At 50.7% G+C, this 23,622-nt stretch overlaps 1 protein-coding gene across 1 annotated transcript in view; it reads left to right on the top strand.

Annotated features, from left to right (window-relative positions):
- Positions 1–23,622, top strand: part of LOC142906582 (dynein axonemal heavy chain 2-like) — a 397,319-nt gene that overhangs the window by 143,720 nt on the left and 229,977 nt on the right. The window contains exons 6-8 of the mRNA XM_076054728.1: positions 5,471–5,765; positions 8,444–8,554; positions 16,066–16,328. Coding sequence (XP_075910843.1) covers positions 5,471–5,765; positions 8,444–8,554; positions 16,066–16,328 — 669 coding nt within the window. The remainder of the gene's footprint in view (positions 1–5,470; positions 5,766–8,443; positions 8,555–16,065; positions 16,329–23,622) is intronic.

The raw sequence follows: 23,622 nt of genomic DNA, 5'->3' as shown, positions 1-23,622 counted from the left end.
CTCACACCCACACAGAACCACTCACACACACACAATCACCCACACACACACACAATCACCCACACACATACACAATCACCCACACACAAATCACCCACACACACTCACATACACACAAACAGACCCAAACTCACACCCACACAGAGCCACTCACATACACACACTCACATCCACATCCTCACATCTACCCACTCACATACACAAACTCACACCCACACAGAACCACTCACACACAGACCTACACAGACCCACAAAGACAAAGACAAAGATCCCCCGTATAGCCTTAACATACTGTAGGGGCAAGTGCTGTTAGCGAGCACCTTTGAAGGCCGGCACACGAGGGGGTGGGTGGCCAACACCACGCCCAGACGCCTTTGTCTCCCCAGTGGCGATGTTTACACACCGCACCAGGTACTCATTTTAAGGCCGAGTCGACCTAGGGGAGGCCCAGGACCGGTTCACATAATCGTCACTGGTGTTGGCCATGAGCGGGAATCGAACCCGGGTCGCCAGGTTCGTCGCGCTGCGCGCTAACCGCTACCCCACCGCTCCCCGCAACACACACACAGACCCACACACACACAGACCTACACACACACACAGACCTACACACACACACAGACGTCCACACACACACAGACCTACACACACACACACAGACCTACACACACACACACACACAGACGTCCACACACACGCAGACCTACACACACACACAGACCCACACACACAGACCTACACACACACACAGACCTACACACACACACAGACGTCCACACACACAGACCTACACACACACAGATCCACACACACACAGATCCACACACACACACAGATCCACACACACACACACAGATCCACACACACACACACAGATCCACACACACACACAGATCCACACACACACACACAGATCCACACACACACAGATCCACACACACACAGATCCACACACACACAGATCCACACATAGACCCACACACACAGACCTACACACACACAGACCTACACACACACAGACGTCCACATACACACAGACCTACACATACACAGATCCACACACACACACAGACCTACACACACAGATCCACACACACACGTACCTACACACACACACACAGATCCACACACACACTGATCCACACACACACAGACATACACACACACAGATCCACACACACACCGATCCACACACACACAGACATACACACACACAGATCCACACACACACAGATCCACACACACACAGATCCACACACACACACACATACCTACACACACACACAGATCCACACACACACAGACATACACACACAGATCCACACACACACACAGATCCACACATACACACATACCTACACACACACACAGATCCACACACACACCGATCCACACACACACAGACACACACACACAGATCCACACACACATACAGATCCACACACACACACACAGATCCACACACACACCGATCCACACACACACAGACATACACACACACAGATCCACACACACACCGATCCACACACACACACAGACACACACACACACAGATCCACACACACACAGATCCACACACACACACATACCTACACACACACACACAGATCCACACACACACCGATCCACACACACACAGACATACACACACACAGATCCACACACACACAGATCCACACACACACACACAGATCCACACACACACAGATCCACACACACACACAGATCCACACACACACAGATCCACACACACACCGATCCACACACACACACAGACATACACACACAGATCCACACACACATACACCCACCCACTCACACACGTGGCATCAAACGCTCACTTTCTCTTCTCCCTCTCGGCCAGATTCGGTTCACATTGTTTCAGGTTCAGTTCAGATAAAAAAAGAGGCTGGGGGGGGGGTCAAATGGGGGGGCAGGGGGGGCGGTGGGTGGGGGGGGGGGGTGAGATCCTTTTCCAGAGGACGCCACGGGGTTTATTTTACCGTGGGACTCTGTGTCTGTCTCTCTCTCTGATGATGATAACAACAATAATAAACCGCCTGTGGTGGATTTGGAAGGAAAATCTGAACAAATGCCCAGGGTCCAGGGTACCCAATGCCAGCCCAGCAGGGAAGGCCCCCAGCAAGGGAGGCCTGAGACAATAGTGCTGCCGGAGTGGGGGGGGTTGTTCGCGTGGTATTATTGCAGCGGCGTTATCATCGCAGGGGGCGCCTGCAGAGAGAGACACGGAGAGAATGAGAGACAGAGAGAGAGAGACACACACGCACACAGGGAGAGAAACACAGGGAGAGAGACAGAGAGAGACACACACAGGGAGAGAGACAGAGAGACATACACAGGAAGAGAGACAGAGAGAGAGAGAGACGTACACAGGGAGAGAGACAGAGAGATACAGAGAGACATATACAGGGAGAGAGACAAAGAGACATATACAGGGAGAGAGACAGAGAGACATACACAGGGAGAGAGACAGAGAGAGAGACCCACACAGGGAGAGAGACAGAGAGAGACACACACAGGGAGAGAGACAGAGAGAGACATATACAGGGAGAGAGACAGAGAGACATACACAGGGAGAGAGACAGAGAGAGAGACGTACACAGGGAGAGAGACAGAGAGAAAGACGCACACAGGGAGAGAGACAGAGAGACATACACAGACAGACAGAGAGACACACGGGGAGAGAGAGACATCTCTGTCTCAGGGAGAGACACGGAGAGACACTGAGAGGCAGAGAAATAGAAAGCGATATGCACAGAGAGGCATTTAGAGAGACACACAGTGAGATAGACAGAGAGACACACACACACACACGGGGAGGGACAAGGGGAGAGAGAATTAGCGATAAAGCAGACACAGTTAGATACCGGGAGAGCGAAAACAACACGGTGAGATACACAGAGAGACAGTGAGATAGACAGGGAGAGAGAGAGACACACACGGGGAGACACAAGGGGAGAGAGAGACGGGGAGACAGGCAGAGAGACACCGAGAGAGAGACAGGGAGAGAGATACGGAGAGAAATACAGATAGGGAGAGAGACGGAGATGGAAAGGGGGGGGGGGGGCAGAGAGGGGGTAGAGAGACAGGGAAGGGGTAAGGAGAGCAGAGTGAGAAATATTTTGTTAAATCTTTTATTTAAAAAGGGGGGGGGGGGGGGGTGGTTTACACAAAGCAAAGCGTTGAAAAAAACCGAAATGATGAACGAAGCAAAGTGCCGACTGCACCGAGCATCTTCTTGTTCCCCTCTGATCGTAAAAAAAAAGAGAGAGACACAGCGATAAAGCAGACAGGTAGCTTCACTCTCGAATAGTTTAGTTTGTCGTCCTTCCCCCCGCACCTCCGATTAGCACGGTCGGTTACGTACGGTGCGAAAGATGTTCGACATACATGTGCACGCGTGCGCGCACAAACACTCGCACGTATCTAGTCTGACAGCGCGAGTGCACAGTAGCTCCGTCCGTCCTTGCAAAGGTCAAGTCTGCGTGTGTCTGTGTGTAGTGTGGGGCGCCAGGGTGGCTGGGAGACGTTAACTACCTAGCCTAGAGTGCAGGAGGTCGTGGGTTCGATCCCGACCCTGATGACGCCTGCTGTATATTTGGAGTTTGCGTGTCTCTCTCTCTCTCTCTGATCATCATCATCATCATCACGGTGGCTAAGAGATGTTAACTACCTCGCTAGGTATACAGGAGGTCGTGGGTTCGATCCCGGCCCTGATGACGCCTGCTGTATATTTCTAGTCTACGTGTCTCTCTCTTTAATCATCGTCATCATCATCACGGCGGCTAGGGGATGTTAACTACCTCGCCTGGTATGCAGGAGGTCGTGGATTCGATCCCGACCCTGATGACTCCTGCTGCTGTAGATTTGGAGTCTGCGTCTCTCTCTCTCATCATCATGGTGGCAAGGAGATGTTGACTACCTCGCCTGGTATGCAGGAGGTCATGGGTTCGATCCCGACCCTGACGACGCCTGCTGCTGCTGTTTATTTGGAGTTTGTGTCTCTCTCTCTCCCCGTGTTCACAATTAGAATCACGCGTTTAGACTAATTTGGCTGCTGCTATACGGTGATGATGATGATATGATCCACTTTGTTGAGCTGTCATCATTCGTGATGGGCAGTTTCGCTTCTCTGAAAGAAAAAGAGCTACGTAGCAGCTCAGCCCTATAACCAAGTCAAGCTTCAGTTCAATATTCAATGTATTATAGATTTAAAACGATGAAGCATTACCAAAATGCAACCATCAAAATATGAACCGCTCTCTCTCTATTCTAATGCATGTATGTGCGTGGGCGATTGCTTCCAACGTGCATTTATTAAAATGTTTTAATTGAAATAGAACAAGCAAACATAGAACAATTAAGTTAAATTTATACGGTTTAACACGTAGGCTTTCGCAACCAATATTATTCATGATAAAGGTTTTTGGGTTAGATCGCGTTATTCACTACTTTAGCCAGGTGGGCTAAGCCCGGTGGGCTAAAGTAGCGAACTAATTGTCCTTTAAATTTAGATTTAAAGCTTTCGTGACTGCAGTAATTCATATCCTTAGTTTTTTTTCGGTAAAGTCACCACGTTGAAGGGAAACAACAAAATAATAAAATATATATAAAACAATAAAAAATACAAAATTCTGTTGGTTACCAACACACCTGAAGACGACCGTTTGAGTTATGGTTCGAAACGTCGTGAGAATTTTTTTTATTGTTTTATATATATTTTTTATTATTTTGTTGTTTCCCTTCAACGTGACTTTACCGAAAAAACTAAGAATATAATTGTCCTTTGTCAACGTGACGCTTTTTTTTTTGCTGATTGGCCGTAGTTCGGCCGGTGGAGCGTCACGACACACTTATAAGTAACGCGATCTAACCCAAAACACACTTTATTATGAATAAATACGGTCATAATAATAATACAAAAATGAAACAATCCCAACAATAAGAAAGTTAAATTTCGATTTAAAGCTTTCGTGACTGCAATGATTCATCTTCCTTGGTTCTTTCGGTAAAGTCACCACGTAGAATGAGAATAAAATAATAAATTGATCAAATTTATATTGTGTTATTTTATTTTATCAATTTATTATTTTATTCTCATTCTACGTGACTTTACCGAAAGAACCAAAGAAGAATAAGAAAGTTTTTACCGGACTTTTTGAAATCGCAAAGAATCAACCCAAGCAAACGGTACGCCGTTGGGGCGGGCCTCCGATGGCCGGCGGGCGCCTTATTCGGGCGGGCGGTGTCAACGGCACGCGCGCCGGGAGAGAGAGAGAGAGAGGGAGAGAGGGAGGGAGAGAGGGAGAGAGAGGGAGAGAGAGAGGGAGAGAGGGAGAGAGGGAGGGAGAGAGAGAGAGAGAGGGAGAGAGGGAGAGAGGGAGGGAGAGACTTCGTCTCCCCGGCGGAGAGGAAAGCGCGCCCTGACCCCCTGTGTGTCACCCCACAGGCCGTGGACGAGATGATGTATTTCGTGCGGCGACGGTGCGACGGTACCGGCGGCGACGCCGACGGTACCGCCGGTGCCGCCGGTGCCGTCGCCGCCGACGGGGCGGGTGGCGCCGAGCGGCTGCTGCGTAGCGGCGCGGTGCTGGTGGGCACTGTGAGGGGCGGCCACCTGGAGGCCCTCCTGCGGGCGATGGGCGGTGTCTACGTGCCCTCGCTGCTGCACAACGCCGGCTGGCCCGAGGGCATCCGCAACGACTTCCGTGGGCACGTGCACCGCTTCATGGCCACGCTCACGGGTGAGGAACGGTCGGTCGGTCGGTTGGTTTGCGAGAGGGTTCAGGTTTGGTGGGAGGGTTCAGGTTTGGTGTGAGGGTTCAGGTTTGGTGGGAGGGTTCAGGTTTGGTGGGAGGGTTTCAGGTTTGGTGTGAGGGTTCAGGTTTGGTGGGAGGGTTCAGGTTTGGTGTGAGGGTTCAGTCAGTGAGAGGGTTCAGGTCGGTGGGAGGGTTCAGGTTTGGTGTGAGGGTTCAGGTTTGGTGAGAGGGTTCAGGTTTGGTGTGAGGGTTCAGGTTTGGTGAGAGGGTTCAGGTTTGGTGGGAGGGTTCAGGTTTGGTGGGAGGGTTCAGGTTTGGTGGGAGGGTTTCAGGTTTGGTGTGAGGGTTCAGGTTTGGTGTGAGGGTTCAGGTTTGGTGTGAGGGTTCAGGTTTGGTGGGAGGGTTCAGGTTTGGTGGGAGGGTTCAGGTTTGGTGTGAGGGTTCAGGTTTTGTGTGAGGGTTCAGGTTTGGTGGGAGGGTTCAGGTTTGGTGTGAGGGTTCAGGTTGGTGAGAGGGTTCAGGTCGGTGAGAGGGATCAGGTCGGTGGGAGGGTTCAGGTTGGCGAGAGGGTTCAGGTCGGTGAGAGGGTTCAGGTTGGTGAGAGGGTTCAGGTTTGGTGGGAGGGTTCAGGTTTGGTGTGAGGGTTCAGGTTGGTGAGAGGGTTCAGGTCGGTGAGAGGGTTCAGGTTGGTGAGAAAGTTCAGGTTGATGAGAGGGATCAGGTCGGTGGGAGGGTTCAGGTTGGCGAGAGGGTTCAGGTCGGTGAGAGGGTTCAGGTCGGTGAGAGGGTTCAAGTCGGTGAGAGGGTTCAGGCCGGTGGGAAGGTTCAGGTCGGTAAGAGGGTTCAGGTTGGTGAGAGGGTTCAGGTTGGTGAGAGGGTTGAGGTTGGCGAGAGGGTTCACGTTGGTGAGAGGGTTCAGGTTGATAAGAGGGTTGAGTCGTTGAGAGGGTTCAGGTTGGTGAGAGGGTTCAGGTTGGTGAGAGAGTTCAGGTTGGTGAGAGGGTTCAGGTTGGTGAGAGGGTTCAGGTTGGTGAGAGGGTTCAGGTAGATGAGAGGGTTCAGGTCGGTGAGAGGGTTGAGTCGGTGAGAGGGTTCAGGTTGGTGAGAGGTTTCAGGTCGGTGAGAGGGTTCAGGTCGGTGGGAGGGTTCAGGTTTGGTGTGAGGGTTCAGGTCGGTGAGAGGGTTCAGTCAGTGAGAGGGTTCAGGTTATTGAGAGGGTTCAGGTTGGTGAGAGGGTTCAGGTTGGTGAGAGGGTCCAGTCAGTGGGAGGGTTCAGGTTGGTGAGAGGGTTCAGGTTGGCGAGAGGGTTCAGGTTGGCGAGAGGGTTCAGGTCGGTGAGAGGGTTCAGGTTGGTGAGAGGGTTCAGGTTGGTGAGAGGGTTCAGTTTGGTGAGAGAGTTCAGGTTGGTGAGAGGGTTCAGGTCATTGAGAGGGTTCAGGTCGGTGAGAGGGTTCAGGTTGGTGAGAGGGTTCAGGTTGGTGAGAGGGTTCAGTCAGTGGGAGGGTTCAGGTTCCTGAGAGGGTTCAGGTTAGTGAGAGGGTTCAGGTCGGTGAGAGGGTTCAGGTCGGTGAGAGGATTCAGGTCGGTGAGAGGGTTCAGGTTGGCGAGATGGTTCAGGTTCCTGAGAGGTTTCAGGTCGGTGAGAGGGTTCAGGTTGATGAGAGCGTTCAGGTTGGTGAGAGGGTTCAGGTTGATGAGAGGGTTCAGGTTCCTGAGAGGGTTCAGGTTGGTGAGAGGGTTCAGGTTGGTGGGAGGGTTCAGGTTGGTGAGAGGGTTCAGGTTGGTTAGAGGGTTCAGTCAGTGAGAGGGTTCAGGTTGGTGAGAGGGTTCAGGTTGGTGAGAGGGTCCAGTCAGTGGGAGGGTTCAGGTTGGTGAGAGGGTTCAGGTTGGTGAGAGGGTTCAGGTTTGTGAGAGGGTTCACATTGGTGAGAGGGTTCAGGTTGGTGAGAGGGTTCAGGTTAGTGAGAGGGTTCAGGTCGGTGAGAGGGTTCAGGTCGGTGAGAGGATTCAGGTCGGTGAGAGGGTTCAGGTTGGCGAGAGGGTTCAGGTTCCTGAGAGGTTTCAGGTCGGTGAGAGGGTTCAGGTTGATGAGAGGGTTCAGGTTGGTGAGATGGTTCAGGTTGATGAGAGGGTTCAGGTTCCTGAGAGAGTTCAGGTTGGTGAGAGGGTTCACGTCGGCGAGAGAGTTCAGGTCGGTGAGAGGGTTCAGTCGGTGAGAGGGTTCAGGTCGGTGAGAAGGTTCAGGTTGGTGAGAGGGTTCAGGTTGGCGAGAGGGTTCAGGTTGGCGAGAGGGTTCAGGTTGGTGAAAGGGTTCAGGTCGGTGAGAGGCTTCAGGTTGGTGAGAGGGTTCAGTCCACGCGACCACGGGGAGGGCGAGAGAGAGGGAGAGACACCGCAAACTCCAAATAGACAGCAAGTGTTGTCAGGGTCGGGATCGAACCCACGACCTCCTGTACACCAGGCGAGCTAGTCAACATCTCCTAGCCACCGTGATGATGATGACAGAGAGAGAGAGAGAGACATGTAGACTAGAAATATAGCAGCAGGCGTCGTCAGGGTTTGGATCGAACCCACGACCTCCTGCATACCGGGCGAGGTAGTCAACATCTCTCCTAACTGCCGCGGCACGCCCACGGGGGGACATTTGTCTTTCGTCCGCGCAGACACGCGGCACAAGCTGGAGGGACACACGGTGCTCTACATCCCCCAGGAGGTGCTGTCCATCGACGCGGAAACGGCCGCGTCGGACAAGGAGCTGGTGGGACGACTCGAGAGTGAGTGACGCGGGCGACGGGGAGACGCGCAGGGAGACAGACAGACAGGGAGAGAGAGGCGGAGAGAGACAGAGAGAGAGAGAGACAGAGAGAGACAGACACAGAGAGACAGGGAGACAGCGAGAGAGAGGCGGAGAGAGACAGAGACACAGAGAGAGAGAGAGACATACAAACAGGGAGAGACAGAGAGAGAGATAGAGAGAGAGACAGAGAGAGACAGAGACACAGAGAGAGAAATACAATCAGGGAGAGAGACAGAGAGAGAGACAGAGAGAGAGACAGAGAGAGACAGAGACACACAGAGAGAGAGACATACAAACAGGGAGAGAGAGACAGAGAAAGAGAGAGACAGAGAGAGAGACAGAGAGAGACAGAGACACAGAGAGAGAAATACAAACAGGGAGAGAGACAGAGAGAGAGACAGAGAGAGACAGAGACACAGAGAGAGAGAGAGAGATACAAACAGGGAGAGAGACAGAGAAAGAGAGAGACAGAGAGAGACAGAGAGAGACAGAGACACAGAGAGAGAAATACAAACAGGGAGTGAGAGACAGAGAGAGAGACAGAGAGAGACACAGAGAGAGACACAGAGAGAGAAATACAAACAGGGAGAGAGACAGAGAGAGGGACAGAGAGAGACACAGAGAGAGACACAGAGAGAGAAATACAAACAGGGAGAGAGACAGAGAGAGAGACAGAGAAAGAGACAGAGACACAGAGAGAGAGAGACAGAGACAGAGAGAGAAATACAAACAGGGAGAGAGAGACAGAGAGAGACACAGAGAGAGACACAGAGAGAGACACAGAGAGAGACACAGAGAGAGAAATACAAACAGGGAGAGAGACAGAGAGAGAGACAGAGAAAGAGACAGAGACACAGAGAGAGAGAGACAGAGACAGAGAGAGAAATACAAACAGGGAGAGAGAGACAGAGAGAGACACAGAGAGAGACACAGAGAGAGACACAGAGAGAGACACAGAGAGAGAAATACAAACAGGGAGAGAGACAGAGAGAGAGAGAGACAGAGAGAGAGACAGAGAAAGAGACAGAGACACAGAGAGAGAGAGAGACAGAGAGAGACAGAGACAGAGAGAGAAATACAAACAGGGAGAGAGAGAGACAGAGAGAGAGAGACAGAGAGAGAGAGAGACAGAGAGAGATTGGGCAGGGGGCAGGATGCTATTAATCCAACACAACTCAACACAACTCAACACAACACAACTCAAGAGCACAACTCAAAAACACAACTCAACAACACAACTCAACACAACTCAACAACACAGCCCAACTACACAACACAACACTAGTGCGCTACTAATGAAAACAAATAGCATCGCCGCTCACCTCTAACCCCATGCCCCCTAAAACCGGTCACACTTACATCAAAGTGGCCGCTAACTGTGCACACGCACAGACACACGCACAGACACACGCACAGACACACGCACAGACACACACACACACGCGCACACACAGATGAAGACAAAGATCCCCCGTGTAGCCTTAACAGACTGTCGGGGCAAGTGCTGTTAGCGAGCACCTACGAAGGCCGGCATGGCACGCGCGGGAGTGGGTGGCACGCACACAAAAAGATCCCCCGTATAGCCTGAACAGACTGTTGGGGCAAGTGAGTGCACACACACACACACACACGCGCGCGGACACAGACACACGCACACACACACACACACACGCGCGGACGCAGACACACGCACACAAAAAGAGTAGTAGTAGCAGTCTCTCTTTTAATTTACCAAAGACTCACCAACCTTCCCTCCCCCCCCCCCACCTCCTCCGTGTAGCCTTAGCAGACTGCTCGTGGCAAGTGCTGTTAGGTGCAGCGGGGGGGGGGGGGGTGGGGGAATTCGGTGGCCAACACCGCACCGTTTGAGGCTGAGTCGACCTAGAGGAGCCCCAGGGACGCCTATAAAAGACAAAGATCCCCCGTGTAGCCTGTAACAGACGTGTTGGGGCAAGTGCTGTTAGCGAGCGGCGCCTACGAAGGGCCGGCACCGGGTTCCAGCGGCACCACGCCCGGCCGCCTTTGTCTCCCCCGGTGGCGATGTTCACTGCACACGCCGCAGCGGGTTAACCCATTTGAGGCCGAGTCGACCTAGCGGAGCCCCAGGACCCCTACAGACACACCCGAGCGTCCCCGATGGCGTGGACCGAGCTCGACGGGAGATTGGCAGGCGACCCCTCGCGTCGCCCTGGGTCACGTTTGCCCAGGTTCAAAGGTCGACTCAGGGGAGGGGGGGGTGTAGGGGAGGGGCTAGGGTGGGGTGGGGAGCGGTGGCGATGCGGTTAGCTCCAGCGCTGCGCTAAGGAACCCCGACCTCGGCCTCAGGCGAGTCGCCTGAGGCCGAGGTCGCGTGCAGTGAACGTCGACCACCGGGGGAGACAAAGGCGGCCGGGCGTGGCGCTGGTGGCCACCCACCCCCCCCACGTGCTCCGTTCCGGCCTTCGTAGGCGCTGCCACTCGCGAGCAGCACTTGCCCCGACGGTGTCCGTTGAGGCCGTGCGGGAGGGGAGCCCCTTTGGCTTTGGAGCTGCGGAAACCGGCGGGCCGTCTGGAACGCCCCTTCCCTCCGACACGAGGGAGCCAGCGGGAGCTGCGATGCCGCCTTTAAATCGCCGCCGTCGAGATCGGCGGAACCCGTTTTGTTTAGGGCTGACGCTCTAAACGGGCGCGCGTCTCCGATTGGCTACGGTTTGCTACGTACGGCGCGAAGGAAGTTCAACGTACACACGTACGAGACGCCCCGATTCGGGCCGCTCTGTGCGTGTGCGTTAACCACAAGCACAGGGGCCGTCCATAAATGACGTCACGCTCCTGGGGGGGGAGGGGGGGAGGTCAGACGTTTGTGACGATGTGTGACGAGGAGGAGGAGGGGGCGGTTGTTTTGAGAAATGTGACGTCACATCAAAATGCGCAATTGAAAGATGTTTTTCGATTTAAAGCTTTCGTGACTGCAAGGATTCAGTTCTTTCGGTAAAGTCGCGTAGAATGAGAATAAAATAATAAAATGAGTGTATAGTGTAGTGTATAGTGTAGTGTATATCGTAGTGTGTGGTCGTGTTTAGTGTTTTGTGTAGTAGTGTTTAGCAGTGTATAGTAGTGTTTAGTGTAGTGTATAATGTAGTGTATAGTAATGTATAGTGTAGTGTACGGTAGCGTATAGTGTATAGTAGTGTATAGTGTAGTGTATATCGAGTGTATGGTCGTGTTTAGTGTTTTGTATAGTATTGTTTAGCAGTGTATAGTAGTGTTTGGTGTAGTGTATTGTGATGTATAGTGTAGTGTATAGTAGTGTATAGTAGTGTATAGTGTAGTGTATAGTAGTGTATAGTATTGTATAGTATAGTGTATAGTGTAGTGTATAGCATAGTGTATGGTCGTATTTAGTGTTTTGTATAGTAGTGTTTAGCAGTGTATAGTAGTGTTTATTGTAGTGTATAGTGATGTATAGTCTAGTGTATAGTAGTGTGTAGTGTAGTGTATAGCGTAGTGTATAGTGTAGTGTGGTGTGTAGTGTAAAGTAGTGTATAGTATCTTCTTTGGTTCTTTCGGTAAAGTCACGTAGAATGAGAATAAAATAATAAATTGATAAAATAAAATAACACAATAATATTCTCACGACGTTTCGGCCACAACACAAGTAGCCTTCATCAGGTGAAAGAACAGAACTGTCAGGACGACAGTGCTCCAATTGAACTGTCGGGACGACAGTTCTGTTCTTTCACCTGATCAAGGCTACTTGTGTTGTGGCCGAAACGTCGTGAGAATTTTATTGTCTTATCTTATTTTATTATTTTATTCTCATTCTACGTGACTTTACCGAAAGAGCGAAATAAGAATTTAAATATAGACAACACGTTCTACTTATATTCTTGGTCCTTTCGGTAAAATAATAAAAAAAATTGTATTATTATTTTATTGTTTCCCTTCTAACGTGGTGACTTCACCGAAAGAACCAAGAATATGAATCCCTGCGGTCACGAAAGCTTTAAATCAAAACGTTCTACTTAATTAAATAGACTTTTATAGAAATGTGCAGCGCCACATTAAATACGCGCTACAATGACAATAGTTTAAAGCGATTTGAAGCGTGTTTTATTTTCAAAATGGAAATATGGTTTTGGAGGGGGGGGGGGCAGAGCTTTGTGACGTCATATTTGAGGGGGGGGGGTCTGAATTTTTGTGACAGGGGGGGGGGAGGGGTCAAAAATCGTCCAAAATCGCGTTACGTCATTTATGGACGGCCCCATACCACTACGACACCGCGCCCTCTGCTTACCGGTACGAGTTTAAGGTCCTGCTACATCATCAGCAACCGCAGCAGAAGTAGCATTGACATCGGAAGCAGTAGCAGTTGTAGTAGCATCAGCAGCAGGAGTAGCAGCAGCAGCAGTAGTAGCAGCAGCAGTAGCAGCAGCAGCAGTAGTAGTAACAGCAGCAGTGGCAGTAGTAGCAGCAGGAGTAGTAGCAGCAGCAGCAGTAGCAGCAGTAGCAGCAGCAGTAGCAGCAGCAGTACCAGCAGCAGCAGTAGTAGCAGAAGCAGCAGCAGTAGCAGCAGCAGTAGCAGCAGCAGTAGTAGTAGCAGTAGCAGCAGGAGTAGTAGTAGCAGCAGCAGTAGCAGCAGTAGCAGCAGCAGCAGCAGTACCAGCAGCAGCAGTAGTAGTAGCAGAAGTAGCAGCAGCAGTAGCAGCAGCAGTAGCAGCAGGAGTAGTAGCAGCAGGAGTAGTAGTAGCAGTAGCAGAAGCAGCAGTAGCAGCAGCAGGAGCAGCAGCAGCAGTAGCAGCAGCAGTAGCAGCAGTAGTAGTAGCAGGAAGGTAGTTTTGGGACGATCTCCGGGCCGGCTGGGTCTCTCGCGAGCTTTTCGTGCCGCTTGATAAACACAAAAGCGGGCGGTCGGAACGAGAGTGGACAGGGGTGAGGCGGCCCCTGGCCCTCACCGCCCTCACCACCACCAGCAGCGCCCCCCGGGGGCTCCGCAGTGAGCCCCTAATCGAGACCATTAGGGCTTAATCTGTAGGTCTGACCTCCGGCCCCTGACCCGAAGCACAACAGATTGCCTCCGAGCTAAGCCCTGGGATCAATCCTGAGAGTAAGAGAGGGACGGGAGAGCGAGAGGGAGAGACGAGCGGAGGGAGGCGAGGGGGTCAGGGGTGGTTCATCACACACGGAACGCGTGTTCTGACAGCCTGGTCTGCTCGTGCGTGAGTGCGTGTGTCCGGTGGGGAGCGGCGGTGTAGCGGCTAGCGCTACGAACCCGGCGAACCGGGTTCGAGTCCCGCCCACGGCCAACACCACCGGTGACGATTATCTGAACCCTTCCTGGGCCCTCCCCTAGGTCGACTCAGCCTCAACGATTACCTGGCACGGTGTGTCAATATCGCCATTCTGGCCTTCATGGGTGCTCACTAACAGCACTTGCCCCTGAAGTCTGTTAAGGCTATACGGGGGGATCTTTTTTTGTGTTCTGTGGGGAGCGGTAGTGTAGTGTAGCGGGTTAGCGCTACGCTAGCGCTGTGAACCTGGCAGATGACGATTGTCCGCACCGGTCCTGGGCCTCCCCTAGGTCGACTCAGCCTCCAGTGAGGAACGTGGTGCGGTGTGTAAGCATCGCAACCGGGGAGACAAAGGCGGCCGGGCGTGGCGCTGGCCATCCCCACCCCCTCGCGTGCCGTGCCGGCCTTCATAGGTGTTCGCTAACGGCACTTGCCCCGACAGCCTGTTAAGGCAATACGGGGGTATCTTTGTCTTTGTTGAGTGTGTGTGTGTTAGAATCAGTGTGAGAGATGGGAGTCAGTGTGAGACACTAGGAGTCAGTACTCTTTGGTTCTTTCGGTAAAGTCACTGTAGGTATAAAATAAAATAAATCACGACGTTTCGGACGCAACACCAAGCGTCCCGTCACCAGGTGAGAAAGCCTCGGTCTGCTGCTGAGGCAGACTGTTTTTAAAAAAGGTTTGAAATGGGTGGTAGCCCAAGGGTCATGAAGAAGTGGCCGGGGCTAGTAAATTAGCACGTAACTGGGTACGGAAGTGGCTATGTTAATGTGAGAGATTAGCATGATGTTAATGTGAGAGATTAGCATGATGTTAGTGTGAGAAATTAGCATGATGTTAATGCGAGAGATTAGAGGGCACGGAAGTGGCTATGATAATGCGAGAGATTAGCACGATGTCAATGCGAGAGATTAGCACGCTGTTGATGTGAGAAATTAGCATGATGTTAATGTGAAAAGTTAGCATGATGTTAATGTGAGAAATTAGAGGGCACGGAAGTGGCTATGTTAATGTGAGAGATTAGCATGATGGTAATATGAGAAATCAGCATGATAATGTGAAAGATTAGCATGATGTTTATGCGAGAGATTAGCATGATGATTACGTGAGAGATCAGTATGACGTTAATGTGAGAGATTAACATGATGTTAACGTGAGAGATTAGCATGTAACTGGGCACGGAAGTGGCTATGTTAATGTGAGAGATTAGCATGATGTTAATGTGAGAAATTAGCATGATGTTAATGTGAGAGATTAGCATGATGTTTATGCGAGAGATTAGCATGATGTTTACGTGAGAGATCAGTATGACGTTAATGTGAGAGATTAACATGATGTTAACGTGAGAGATTAGCATGTAACTGGGTACGGAAGTGGCTATGTTAATGTGAGAGATTAGCATGTAACTGTAGAAATGGAGGCGAGCGACCTCCTGGACGAGGGAGTGCAACCCAACGGGTGCAATACAAAGGGCCTGTGAGCATGAGAGTGCAATCCAAAGGCATGGGAGTGCAATGCAACGGATATGTGAGCGTGAGAGTATGAGAGATCTAAGAGAGAGGCATAGAGAGAGAGAGAGAGACACACAGAGAGTCGAAATAACAACTGACATAGGTAGGTAGGATGGAAACATCACGGTCAGTTAAGACTTTACCTGATTAATAACGTCCTTCCAAGGATTACTCAGTTTGTACCCACCATCTCGGTTGAAGTTGTGACCCTTGGGCTACACCCATTTCAAACCTTTTAAAAACAGTCTGCCTCAGCAGCAGACCACGCTTTCCCACCAGATGATGGACGCTTGTGTTGCGCCTAAAACGTCGTGATTTATTTTATTTCATACCTACAGTGATTACTTTACCAAAAGAGCCAAAGGGTACGGATTCGTTCAGTCACAAAAGCTTCAGATCGAGATATGAGTCAGTCTTAGAGACGGGAGTCAGTGTTAGAGATGGAAGTCATGATGATGATGAGAGAGAGAGAGACACCGCAAACTCCAAATATACAACAGGCGTCAGGGTCGGGATCGAACCCACGAACCTCCTGCACACCGGGCGAGGTAGTCAACATCTCCTAGCCACCGTCATTTCGCCTGGACAACGCAAACGGGAGGGACACAGCGGCCGCGACCGCTCATTTCCCCCCTCCCCTCCCGGTCCCCCCGATTCTCCGATTCCCCTCCCGCCCGCCCGCCCGCCCGCCCGCCTGCCCCCCGCAGCGGCGATGGTCCACTGGACGAGGCAGATCAAGGAGGTTCTGAGCGCCCAGGATTCGATGGAAGATGGCGGCGACGCCGGCGGGGAGGGCGGCGACGGCTGGGGACCCCTGGAGGAGGTTGAGTTCTGGCGTAGCCGGCGGGCCGACCTCGCTGGGCTCGCCTCGCAGCTGGAGAAGGGCGGCGTGACGCGGGTGCAGCGGGTGCTGGGCCTCGCCAAGTCCTCCTACGTGGGGGCATTCGCCAGGCTGGCACGCCAGATACAGGTGAGGCGGCGGAGGGAGGGAGGGACGGAGGGAGGGAGAGAGAGTGAGAGAGATGGAGAGTGAGATAGAGGGAGGGAGGGAGGGAGATAGAGAGTGAGAGAGAGTGAGAGAGATAGAGAGTGAGATTGAGAGTGAGAGAGATAGAGAGTGAGAGAGGGAGTGAGAGAGATAGTGAGAGATGGAGAGTTAGAGAGAGAGAGGGACATAGAGAGATAGTGAGAGAGTTAGAGAGTGAGAGAGGGAGTGAGAGAGAGAGTGAGAGAGGGAGTGAGAGAGAGAGTGAGAGAGTTAGAGAGTGAGAGAGGGAGTGAGAGAGAGAGGGAGAGAGAGAGGGAGAGAGAGTGAGAGAGATAGAGAGTGAGATAGAGGGAGGGAGTGAGATAGAGAGTGAGAGAGAGTGAGAGAGATAGAGAGTGAGATAGAGAGTGAGAGAGATAGTGAGAGAGATAGAGAGTTAGAGAGGGAGTGAGAGAAATAGTGAGAGAGATAGAGAGTTAGAGAGAGAGAGGGAGATAGAGAGATAGTGAGAGAGTTAGAGAGTGAGAGAGGGAGTGAGAGAGAGAGTGAGAGAGGGAGTGAGAGAGAGAGATGGAGAGTGAGAGAGAGATAGAGAGATAGTGAGGGAGATAGAGAGTGAGAGAGGGAGAGAGAGAGGGAGAGAGAGAGATAGTGAGAGACAGAGAGAGTGAGAGAGTGAGAGGGAGATAGAGAGTGAGAGAGATAGAGAGATAGACTTCGACTTTTTAAACAACTTTTATTGCCGCCAGCAGCAACAGCACTGGAGGCGATTCCGATATGAAACACACAAAGTCACCAGCAACACAAACAAACAAACGCTGTAAATCCGCGCGCTGTGGCGCTAAATGCGCCGCGCACAACACGATAGAAAAGTCACGTGGTGGTGGTGGTGATGGTGGCGGTGGTCATCGCGCACGCCGCGGTGACGAGCGAGCGCTTCAGAAGGTGAACACGTGGGGGGTGGTGCCGTCCACGCTGGTAACAGAGAGAGGGGCTTGTCCGGCTCCCCAGCGTTCGAAGAAGACGCTCTGCACATCACACCGGCACGTGTGTGTGGTATGCAGTGAGAGAGAGAGCGAGAGAGAGCGAGAGAGTGAGAGGGCGAGATAGAAAGAGGGCGAGAGAGAGAGAGAGAGATGGAATGAGAATGAGGATATTTTTTTCATAAACCTTCATCACACAAACTACGATCATCCTCACAGCAGCAGCAGCGGCGGCGGCTTTTGGCTGCCATCGAACGAAGATGGTGGTCACCGCATCGCGCGCTTTCAGATGCTATAGACACCATACACTACACTATGCACTACACTATACACTACACTATACACTACACTATGCACTACACTATACACTACACTATGCACTACGCTATGCACTACATTATGCACTACACTATGCACTACACTATACACTACACTATGCACCACACTATACACTACACTATGCACTACGCTATACGCTACACTATGCACTACACTATACACTACACTATACACTACACTATGCACTACACTATACGCTACACTATGCACTACACTATTCACTACACTATACACTACACTGCGCTACACTATACACTACACTATGCACTACACTATACGCTACACTATGCACTACACTATACGCTACACTATGCACTACACTATGCACTACACTATGCACTACACTATGCACTACACTATACACTGCACTATACACTACACCATACGCTACACTATATGCTACACTATACACTACACTATACACTACACTATACACTACACTATACACTACACTATGCACTACACTATACACTACACTTTACGCTATACTATACGCTGTACTATACGCTACACTAGATGCTACACTATACACTACACTATACACTACACTATACGCTACACTATGCACTACACTATGCACTACGCTATGCACTACACTATACACTACACTTTACGCTATACTATACGCTACACTAGATGCTACACTATACGCTACACTTTACACTACACTATACACTACACTATACACTACACTATGCACTACACTATACGCTACACTATGCACTACACTATACACTACACTATGCACTACACTATACACTACACTATGCACTACACTATACACTACACTATGCACTACACTATACACTACACTATGCACTACATCATACACTACACTATGCACTACACTATGCGCTACACTATACACTACACTATACACTACACTATGCACTACATCATACACTACACTATGCACTACACTATACACTACACTATACACTACACTATACACTACACTATGCACTACACTATGCGCTACACTATGCGCTACACTATACACTACACTTTACGCTATACTATACGCTACACTAGATGCTACACTATACGCTACACTTTACACTACACTATACACTACACTATACACTACACTATACACTGCACTATACACTACACCATACACTACACTATACGCTACACTATACGCTACACTATACACTACTATACACTACACTATACACTACACTATATGCTACACTATACACTACACTATACACTACACTATACACTACACTATACACTACACTATGCACTACACTATACACTACACTATGCACTACACTATACACTACACTATACACTACACTATGCACTACACTATGCACTACACTATACACTACACTATGCGCTACACTATACGCTACACTATGCGCTACACTATACGCTACACTATACGCTACACTATACACTACACTATGCACTACACTATGCACTACACTATGCACTACACTATACACTACACTATGCACTACACTATACACTACATTATACACTACACTATACACTACACTATGCACTACACTATACACTACACTATACACTACACTATACACTACACTATGCACTACACTATGCACTACACTATGCACTACACTATACACTACACTATACACTACACTATACACTACACTATGCACTACACTATGCACTACACTATACACTACACTATGCACTACACTATACACTACATTATACACTACACTATACACTACACTATGCACTACACTATACACTACACTATACACTACACTATACACTACACTATGCACTACACTATGCACTACACTATGCACTACACTATGCACTACACTATACACTACACTATACACTACACTATGCACTACACTATACACTACATTATACACTACACTATACACTACACTATGCACTACACTATACACTACACTATACACTACACTATACACTACACTATGCACTACACTATGCACTACACTATGCACTACACTATACACTACACTATGCACTACACTATACACTACACTAAGCACTACACTATACACTACACTATACACTACACTATTCACTACACTATACACTACACTATACACTACACTATACACTACACTATGCACTACACTATGCACTACACTATACACTACACTATTCACTACACTATACACTACGTGGCTTTACCAAAAGAACCAAGAATACGAATCCCTGCAGTCACGAAAGCTGTAAATCAAAATGAAAGTCGCGATTTAATTTCATTTATTTTCAACCTACGCGACTTTAGGGAAATAGCCGAGGAGAATGGATCCCTGCAGTCACGAAAATTTCAAATCTCAGATCTCAGATTGACAAACTCGTTTCTTCAGAGCTGCTCCGATTAGCGCGGTCGGCTGCTGAAAGAAGTTCAGCGTGCAGGCCGTGCGTACGTGCGTGTGTGCGTGTGTGCGTGTGTGCGTGTGTGCGTACGTGCGTGTGTGCGTGTGTGCGTGTGTGCGTGTGTGCGTACGTGCGTGTGTGCGTACGTGCGTGTGTGCGTGTGTGCGTGTGTGGGAGCGGTGGTGCGTCAGCTGCAGTCGTCTCAGTCAGTCGACCCGTGGCACCTGCTGGGTCTGCCCCGTGACCTCCTGCCAGCGGGCGTTCGACACTTGACGTGGTGGCCTCGGGGTGCACGTGGCCTGGCACGAGCGTCGTGGTGACGTCACCGCCACTTAGTGGCGAATGGCGGTCGTTGTTGTTGTTGTTTGGGGAGCGGTAGTGCAGCCAAAGACTCTTAGACACGTAACGTTGGTTCTAAAATGTGGAGGAGCGGGAGGAAAAACAATCCACGGGACCACGGGGAGAGAGAGAGAGAGAGACAGACACACACCGCAAACTCCAAATATACACGTACACGTGTGTGTATGCGTTACACGTAGACATGTATGCACGTGTGTGTGTGTGTATACATGCATGCATGTATATACACACATACACGTGTGTGTACATTCTTGATTTGAAGCTTTCGTGACTTACCGAAAGAACCAAAGAGTAAGTTGTAGGTTAGGGCTGAGCGGTTAATCGATTTTAAATCGAAATCGCAATTTTAAAACAATGCGATTAGCAGATCGCAAAGGCCGCGATTCTCTGCGATTTGCTCTTACTTTCTTATCGGAATTAATTTTATTGTTATTGCTTTATTCATTTAAATTGTTTCATTTTTTGATTTAAAGCTTTCGTGATTGCAGTGATTCGTATGCTTGGTTCTTTCGGTAAAGTCACGTTGTGTTATTTTTGATTGTTCTATTTCAATTGAAACATTTCAATAAATGCATGTTGGAAGCAATTCATATCTTTTAAGTTCTTATCCTTGCAATTAGAATAGAGAGAGAGCGGTTCATATCTTGATGGTTGCATGTTGGCAATGCTCCATCACACGTGTTTTAAATCTATAACACAGTGAATATTGAACAGAAGTCACGTTGGTAAAATAAATAAATTTATTTTCTACCTATGTGACTTTACCCAAAGAACCAAGGATTGTTTGTGTATACATGTATGCACGTGTATGTGTATACATGTGTGTACACATACACGTGTGTGCATACATTACACGAATACACGTATACACATACACGTGTGTATACATTTATACACGTACATGTGCGTATACATGTATACACATGGATCGAATGACAGCGACCCCAGGCATCACGGGTCAAGTCGTTACCTGGGTCTCATCAGCCGCCCTTCACACTGCGCTCATGCACAGCATCAGCGGCATTGTGTGTGTGTTGTCTGATCTGGCGTGGGCCTCCCCAAGGTTGACTCAACCTCGAATTAGTTACTCGCCACGGCGGTTGTGGTCATCGTCAGTAATTCGAGACATCGGTGACCCTCTGTGTGTGCGCGTGTGTCTCTGTGTATGTGTGTGTGTCTGTGTGTCTGTGTGTGTGTGGGTTCTGTGTGGGGAGCGATAGTGTAGCGGTTAGCGCTACGCTGCGCTATGAACCTGGCGACCCGGGTTCGATTCCCGCTCACGGCCAACACCAGTGACTATTATCTAAACCGGTCCCGGGCCTCCCCTAGGTCGACTCAGCCTCAAATGAGTACCTGGTGCGGTGTGTAAACATCGCCACTAGGGAGACAAAGGCGGTCGGGCGTGGTGCTGGCCACCCACCCCCTCGTGTACCGTTCCGGCCTTCATAGGTGCTCGCTAACAGCACTTGCCCCTACAGTCTGTTAAGGCTATATGGGGGATCTTTATCTTTGTGGGTCTGTGTAATGGGGGGAGCGGTGGTGTAGCGGTCAGTGCTACGCTGCGCTATGAACCTGGTGACCCGGGTTCGATTCCCGCTCAAACACCGGTGACGATTATCTGAACCGGTCCAGGGCGTCTCCTAGGCGTCCGGGCGTGGTGCTGGCCACCCACCCCCTCGTGTGCCACAGTGCCGGTAGCCTTCACAGGTGCTGCTCGCTAACAGCACTTGCCCCAACAGTCTGTTGAGGCTATCTTTGTTTTATGTCTGTGTGGTATGCCATGTGTGTGTGTGTGTATGTGTGTGTCTCCGCGTGTATGGCCGTGTTGGGGAGCGATGGTGTAGCGAGGGGTCGGCGCTCCGCTGCGCGACGAACCTGGCGACCCGAGTTCGATTCCCGCTTGCATGCCGACACCGGTGACGATTATTTTATCTGAACCGGGTCCTGGGCCTCCGCCAGGTCGACTGGTGCGGTGTGTAGTAACCACCATGGGAGACAAAGGCGGCCGGGCGTGGTGCTTTCCGCCCGGCCCTCCCCTCCACGCGTAGCGTGCCGGCCTTCATAGGCGCCGCTCCTCGCTAACGGCACTTGCCCCAACATCCTGCTAAGGCTACACGGGGCCATCTTTGTCTCTGTGCGCGTGGTGTGTCCGCAGTGTATGTTTGTTTGTGTGCGTGCGTGCGCGTGTTTGCCTTGCGGGCGCCTGCAGGTCGTCACGAGCCCGTGACTTGGTGGAGAGACACGCGATGGCTCCGTGCGTGTGTCTGTGCGTGTGTCTGTGCGTGTGTCTGTGCGTTTGTGGGGGGCGGCGATAGTGCAGTGGTAGACACCGCGCTGCGCTAAGAACAGCGGTGATGATTATTTGATCTGAACCCGTCCTCAGCCTCCCCTAGGTAAACTCAGCCTCCAACGAGTTACCTGGTGCAGCGTGTAGTAAGCGTCGCCGATGGGGAGACAAAGGCGGTCGGGCGTGGTGCTGGCCTCCCACCCACCCCCCCCCCCACCCCACCCCCTCGTGTGCCACAGTGCCAGTAGCCTTCACAGGTGCTGCTACTCGCTAACAGCACTTGCCCCAACAGTCTGTTAAGGCAACCTTGGGGGATTTTTGTCTTTGTGTGTGTGTGTGTGGGGGGGGGGAGGGGGAGCGGTAGCGTAGTGGTTAGCACCGCTCCGGCAGAGACCTGGGTTCGATTCCCGCTCACGGCCACCAGCACCGGTGACGATTGTCTAAACCCGTCCACTGGGGGAGACAAAGGCGGCCGGGCGTGGTGCGGTTCCACCCACCCACCCCCTCCAACCCACCCCATCGTGGCGGTGCGCACCGCTAACGGCACTTGCCCCCAGCGGTCTGTTAGGTCCACACGGGGGATCTTTGTCTTTGTAACGTGAAACACAGATGTCAGGTCAAGTTGCTACGCTTTCATTTTCTCAGGCAATAAATCCGAAGCCCCAGCCTGGCGACGTTTTATATTTCATATTCTCATCTTGTGTGAAGTCATCATCATCATCATTATTATTATCAAGTATTTTTATATCCCGACTAATATTTTGGAGGGTTGAAATGGCTCCGGCAGAGTGATGGTAAAGCGTCAGAAGGCGAAAGAGGAATAATTTAAAATGAAAGCGATGGGTTTTGAACTTGCTCTACGCGTTTTTTTAGAGTGCCCGTGCATTTTTTTTCTCGAGAGTATTTTTATCTCCCTCGCTTTCTCTCTTTTTCTCTTTCTCTCTCTCTCTCTCTTCCCTCGCCC

This window comes from Petromyzon marinus, chromosome 67, assembly GCF_048934315.1.
Source record: "Petromyzon marinus isolate PM22_M1 ecotype Great Lakes invasive population chromosome 67, UKy_Petmar_22M1.pri1.0, whole genome shotgun sequence".
Classification (NCBI taxonomy): Eukaryota; Metazoa; Chordata; class Hyperoartia; order Petromyzontiformes; family Petromyzontidae; genus Petromyzon; species Petromyzon marinus.
Note: the sequence above shows the minus strand (reverse complement) of the source record. Positions and strands in the feature narration are given on the sequence as shown.